Source organism: Copadichromis virginalis, linkage group LG18 (assembly GCF_057382275.1).
Source record: "Copadichromis virginalis isolate Kocher_CV1m ecotype Utaka linkage group LG18, C_Virginalis_male_GT1.1, whole genome shotgun sequence".
Lineage (NCBI taxonomy): Eukaryota > Metazoa > Chordata > Actinopteri > Cichliformes > Cichlidae > Copadichromis > Copadichromis virginalis.
This window is the reverse complement of record NC_140635.1, coordinates 11381650-11388643: the sequence shown is the minus strand read 5'-3', so window position 1 is coordinate 11388643 and position 6994 is coordinate 11381650. Positions and strand designations below refer to the sequence as shown.

At 42.1% G+C, this 6994-nt stretch overlaps 1 protein-coding gene across 1 annotated transcript; it reads right to left on the bottom strand.

The window, feature by feature from the left end:
• Window positions 1-245: 245 nt before the first annotated feature.
• dnajb4 (DnaJ heat shock protein family (Hsp40) member B4) lies at window positions 246-6472 on the bottom strand. Its single transcript, XM_085438924.1, has 3 exons — window positions 5981-6472; window positions 3317-3897; window positions 246-1235 (listed from the first exon to the last, which is right to left on the bottom strand). Exons 1-3 carry the CDS (start codon window positions 6189-6191, stop codon window positions 1005-1007), a joined length of 1023 nt encoding a protein of 340 aa, XP_085295050.1. The 5' UTR covers window positions 6192-6472; the 3' UTR covers window positions 246-1004.
• Window positions 6473-6994: the final 522 nt, after the last annotated feature.

The window sequence follows — 6994 nt, the reverse complement described above, 5'->3', positions numbered from 1 at the left end:
ATCAATAAAAATCACTGATGTAAAACTAAATAAAAATGGGAAATTTAGTGAAAATGACTAAACCGCAGAAAATCTGGCGCTAACACAGACCATCCTGGCTGTGGGCCCCTGAGTCATAAAGATGTGGCGTCCCCTGGTGGGAAAATGTCAGCTCTCCTGCATGCGTCAGCAGCAGGGGAGCTAACAGACAGCTATAATTACACATTCATATTTGTACTGTGAGTAACTTTACACATTAACTTCAGTCAAGGTATTTTTAATTTTAATTTCGCACATCAGAAACATTTTTTACAACAGCAAATTATTCACATTTGACTATCAAAATATAGGTTCATTTCATTCCCCCCTGGGCTGCAAAGAACCCATGTTGTGTAATAATAATGCTACACAGACTATAAATAATCCTAAGCGGTATTAACTTTTTTTTTTTGTCTTTTTAAAGCGATGACTGTTTATATCCCGGAGGAGGACGCGTTTCTGAGCCTCTCCGTGGCTGAAACAGCTCGAGTCAGTTTGTGTGTAAATATTTATTTTAAAATTCAAGTCAAGGTATTTTCACAGGTAAGTTTCTAAAATGCACACATTGCACCTGCTGAGTTCATTCGACCACCTCCAAAGAACCTCCAAATCAAAGTTCACTGCTCGCGGCAAAGCAAACGTGAAGCCTGACGAGTCTAAAGTAAGACAACGAGCTGTTTGACACTAAAGTTTGTTTTTTGCTTTTGCAGCTGTAGACTCATTCACACCAAAACATTTCCAACTAACGAAAAAGTGGCAAAGGCCCACAAACATGAAATGTGCACATTCAGATATCGCTCGCACTTGTATCAACTTGGCAGCATGCATGGCATTTATAAAAACACCACATAGCTCAAAAATAGAAATTGCACATTCACCATTTGGGAAGGGGGGGTCCATCTGGGAACTGTCAGAACTGTCCTTGTGCATGTGTGTGTGTAAGTGTGTGTGTGTCATGTGGCTCTGTCTCCCTTGTTTATTTCTTCCTAAGCAGGTAAATGCCGTTTCAGGACATCTCTGGCATTTGTCGGCAAAGACTCGGGAAAGTTCACATCAAACTCCACCACCAGGTCTCCTCTCTGCTCGGGGTTTTTGGGGAACGGGAGACCCTGTCCGGCTACAGTTTTTCTCATGCCGGGCTTGACGACGTCCGTGATCTTCATGTTGCACGTCTTCCCGTCTATCGTCGACACGGTGACGGAGCATCCGCACAGCGACTGTGAAGACAAGAATATGAGGGTAAGGTGAGGATCGGCAGGAGAACAGCAACCCACACACTGACGACTGCAAAAACGGCAGAAATAACACAGCAATCTGCTCACCGGCTATGTCGGTGCATCATCTATGGTTCCTTTTATCATTATTTTATTATTATTATTAAAGGTTTTCTCTTCCTTTGTCCCACTTTCAGTTTCCTTCTTACTTTATTCTACAGGTTTGATCCTCGTGCGTTTGTTCTTCTCTGCTCTGTTGTTTTCCCACCCTGCTTGTTGTGTGATTGTGTTCACCCGTTTCTTATTACCCTTCCCTGCTTGTGTGTATTTAATCCCTGTGTTTCCTTTGGCTGGATCTCTACAGTTTCAGGATTTATCTTATTTGCCCATCTGATATGTTTTTCCTGCTATCAATGCCAGCAATAATTACAGTTTCCCCTTAATTCCCTGAAAGTCCAAAATGGTTTCCTCTCTGTGTTTGAATCTTTTCTGCAGACTAAACCAGAGGCATGAGATACATGCAAATATTCACAGTATAGGTCAGTGGAAAAACATAATTACACAACAAATGTCAAAATATGTGTTCATGCCTTTGTTATGCAAGTTAAAAAGTAAAAGAAAAAGCAATTTAACTGCAGCTTTATCTGATCAGATAAAGCCGTGCTTACTTTGCGATACATGCGTAGAATCTCACATTACACTAGAGCTATTAATCAAATACTTTACCGTTCTATCTAATCTAACTCAAAACACGAGCGTAGGTGGATCGAGAGAGAGATTCTGCAACCAAAGCTGCACAAAAGCAGACAAAAAGAGCAAATACACCCAGAGTGAAAAGAGATGAGCTGATAAACAAAAGCTCATCAAGTCTAACATCTGCTACCAGTACAATGTGACCATATTAACTAAACTGTATATTTTTTTAACATGATATCAACTTAATATTTTCGAGTGTTTGTTTTGGAGCCTCGAGCTGATGCCATCTTAGCGTTGAAGCCGGGTGTGACCGGCAGCAGCTTTTCAAACCTAAAGTATCCTCAGCTTGGTTTTCCTTCCTGACACTAACGAGGAGCATAACTGACAAAACAAACAACATGTTGCATTCAATGTGAGATCCAACTTGAAACTGAGAACATAAGCTTACCAGGAAACTGTTCAAAGAGATCATGAATCAAGTAAGAAGAAGGATCATTTCCCCACAGATTTTTATACAGCCTGACTTCTTTCATTGCAACTAGAGGAGTCTCCCCCTGCTGGTCATCAGCAAGAATGCAGGTTTAAGGCACTATAGCATATTATCCAAGATAGAAGCTACATCTGTCTTTTAGATTTCTGATTAATCTTCAACAGACTTTAAAATTTAGTTTAATTCTGCTTCCACAAAACAATCTTAAAGACTATTTTCAGAGCCCTGAACCACTTGAACTCTCCGGATTAGTCTTCATCAAGAGAAGGAAGTTTGATCAGCATCAAGTGATTACAGGTGGTCATAATTTCCATGTTGAAAGACTAAATGGCTTCAGGTATCATTCTGTCTGTGTGCTTTTTTATTTTTAATTGGGTCATAGTTGCCCACATTTTCTTCTTAACAAGAGTCTCATTGTGATTGGAAACTGATTGAAAGGCAGCTTAATTATAGCATGCACAGCTGATCTGCTGGTAGTGGTCATAAATTCAGAGATGTGGAGGTTATATCTCTCACTGTGTGCTGAGGGGGAGGAACCACATAAGTAAGTACATCTTGCACCGTGTGCACGTGGGTGGCCGTCGCCTCTCCGCTCTCCCTGCGATACAGCTCCTACTTCTCTGCGCCGATGAGATTACATAAGTGTGCATTCAAGGTGTGTGTGTGTGAGTTTGGTCTGGTACTATACTGATTCATTTAAGCCCGTGCTTTCCAGGGAAACAGCTGAAGCAGAGTACCTACAGTTTATTGATTGTGACCAGCGTTTAAGCTGCAGAGCATTAAAGCTGCACTCACAGCTAAATATGAACTTGTTCTGTGTGTGACTTATTCATCTATCAGACTCTATTAATACCTCTACACTCAGACAAAGCAGGTGCCAAAATAGAAAAGGCCTCACCTGTCGTAAGCTCACACGCACTGGATACACAATGTTGGAGCCCTCCCGCCTAAAGTGGGGGTGTGGTTTGTCCTTGATGACGAAAACAATGTCAGCGGGAATAGTATTTGGAGACTCGTCTCCCTCCCGGGGGAACGTGATCTTGGTTCCCTCCTTCCAGCCCCGCTTAATCTCGATAGTGAGAATCTTATCCTCAGTGCGCATGGTCCTGCCATCTGGATTTAGCCTTTTGCGGGAGATTTTCATCCTCTTGGTGCAGCCGTGGAACACCTCCTCCAGGGTGACCCTCAGTTCGTGGATGATGGGCGGGTCCTGCTTCCGCCGCTGCTGCCCCCCGAGGCCCACGTGGCCGTCACGGGGGAAGCCGTTCAGGTTGAAGCTGGTGAAGGAGCCGAAGGGGTCGTTTCCCTCCACCTCCATGTCCTCATCGTCTCGCCCGTTCGCTTTACGTCCGAAGAACATCTCGAAGGGGTTGGAGCCTCCGAAGAAAGTGGCGAAGGTGGCGTGAGGGTCTCCATGGAAGGTGTAGGTGAAAGTGGTGCCTTGTCCGTCACCAGCGGGCCCACTTCCTCCCTTGAGACCTTTTGGGCAACAGAAATGATTAATGACATGAGTGCTCAGCTCAGCGAGAGCACTTACAGCATGACTGATAAACTCTGACTTCAAAGTACAGCCCAGTTTATCAGAGTTCTGCTGAATGATCTTAGAGCTAAAACATCAAACCACGATGGTCCCAGTTTCTTTATTTCACACTTTACATCATTCTTGAGTGAGTACTGTGGTTTTTAAGTGTTAAAATGCCACATTACCTCAGAGATTACCTACATCTTATTAATGATGTTCCTCAACCATCATTCCAAAATAAAAACAGAAAAATATGGGAGTAAAGAAAGTTTTCCTTAAGGGAAAAACTTTGGGACATCAGATGAGGGAGGGGAAAGTGTCAGAGAGACTCCCTGTTCTCAAACACCTCTTCCAGTTCTTCTGGTGAGAAATTCCCAAGCCAGCTGAGAGCGCATTTCCTGGATCTGCCCCTGGGCCTCCTCTCAGCAGGACCTCACTGGGGAGGTGGCCAGGAGGCATCCTAGTCAGATCCCCCAACCAGCTCAGCTGCCTCCTTTTGATGGTGAGGACTAGCAGTGCTACTTACTACCCCGAACCAAAAAGTCAGTGTAAATAGCATTGTTTTTAGCCTTTTTTTAAAAAAATTTTAAATTTAAATCATTACTATTTTTCAGTCACAGTTCAGTCACAGTTTCTACATTGTCATGTTCAGGGTTAGGTTAACAAACAAAGGCTTTCTGGCAGAAAGTCCTGAAGTACAAATTCTTCCATTATCAAAGTTTTCCAGTCTCCTTCGCCAGTCTCAAAGCTATGACATCACAACAATAATATTGTTGCACTGGAGAAACATGATGTGGGAAAAATGCCAACATGGCAACACCAGACTGTGGCTGTTATTCAACTAGCAGCTGATACTGGTTGGTACTCTGAGTGGAGGGGATGGTACTGGTGTCACGAGAAGGAAAATTGGATTAGTGCAAGAAAATGACATAAAATGCTGAGAAGTCAAGCCACTTCAGACATAGATGGACAAATTCTGAGTCTTACAAAGTATTTTTAATATCAATATCAGGAAAGATATATTTGAGATATTAGAGGAGATGACTCATGTAGAGGGTAATTGTAATGCTGCAGTTAGATTCTGTGATGGAGCCATGTTATGCTCATTCTTTCTTTACATCGCTTCCTTCTCAAACTGTTCAGGTAAAAGTTTTTCATGTATCTCCATCACAGGGCCAAACTGAGTACAACTGCTAAAGTTGAACCACGCCACCTTTGTGGACATGATGGGATACGCTTTCTGGTAGAGGTATCACATATAAGAGCGTGTCCCCTGTTACAAAACTGGAAAATTTGTTTGGTTTTCCCTTTTACTCTTATAAATGGATCTCACCACCAGTAATCAGCGGATTTTTGATTGAGATCAACTCCCAACTCAGGGAATTGTTTGCATGGTTTGAGGGAGCTCTTACAGAAGCCATATGGTTCAAATTTCCATGCTCATGATGTCATTTTACCTTTTTCCTGCATGCATTTTCTTGCTTTACACTTTCCGTGCCTTAAACTGTGCATTTCTGAGAAAGGTTCCTCGTGTATCCAGTTACATTAAGAGGAGAAAAATGTTTTGGTGTGAGTAAAATTGTAAAAATCATAATATGCCTCCATAAATTTTAAATATGTGGTTGTGGAGATGATGGATGGTCTATTTTTCCTTCCTCACACCAACCAAAGATCCCGAAAATAGCAGTCTGGACTGAAAATCTCCATGTAGCTGCATGTACCTCTGCTACTGTAACATTTTGTACAGAATGGCTGTTGGTGTGAATCGATATTACCCCCGGTTTCTCTTAAAATTGGAGCTTATTACTGTAAGTGCCGTGCCACATATGGACTGAGCCTCATGATAAAATGCACAGAAATGTATGCAGATGATCTGCCGAACAGCTGTGCTGTGGGCCTGCTGCTGTGCTGGTTACAGTGTGCGACTTGAATTGAAGCCAGTTGTGTTTTACATGCAGCCATCCAGCTTCACAGCGCGTTCATAACGGTGTTTTAACCCGAAACACACAATAGCGTGTAATTAAAAAAAATATACGTTACCTTCCTCTCCATACTGATCATAAATTTCCCTTTTCTTCGGATCACTGAGGACTTCATATGCTTCGGCGATTTCCTTAAATTTCTCCTCGGCGGCTGCAGACTTGTTTTTGTCCGGATGCCATTTCAGCGCCTGTTTTTTGTAAGCTTTTTTTATATCCTCATCCGTGGCTCCTTTAGAGATACCCAGCGTTTTATAGTAATCTTTGCCCATTTTTAACCCACTTATCCCCCTATAAGAAAAATAATAAATTAACAAATAAAAAGGGGGCTAGAGCTCCTGGAGCAGAGCAGGTAGACTGGCCTGACGCGGGTCGGCGGATGGTTGTCACAGCTGACTAATAAACAATAAGTATCCGCAGACAGACACACAGTGGAGGATGAAGACCATTTAGAGGGGGTTAGTCAACGCCGTGGACCCTCTGTTATTTATCCGTGACTGGATGACCCTCTTTAAATAGACACGGCTCCCTCCCCTGTATCCACAGCGCCAAAGTCAAGTCAGACGCAATAAATAATTCTGGTTCCGGTGCGCTTGAGCTTGAGCTTCCAAAATTATGACGCATTAGAGAATGTCTTGTATCAAATTTTTTTTTCAAGAAAAACAATAAAAACTGCGAAACACGCTTCAAGATGAACAGGTGGGACAATTATTTTTTGACTGGAGATTTAAAAAAAAAAAAATTAAAAAAATTAAAATTGTATACCTCCACAATTTACGAAAAATAGGGCATCGAATCACATAAATGTTTGTCCTGATACAAAAACAAGAACGAGACAGGAGTCCAAGAGCCGAAAATATCAAACTACAGTCAAACCAATACCCGATTTGTAATTTTGAGATGCACTCTGCTTACTGTAAAACCAAGTCATAAATTCTTACAGCTATTCAGTGCGGTACCCATGAAGTGAAAATCAATTATTATATGTTTATTGTGTTTGAATTCGATCTCGAAAGTGTTACCAAGCATACAGTTCTGCTGTTTATGCAGCACCACTCAAAATTTGAAACACACC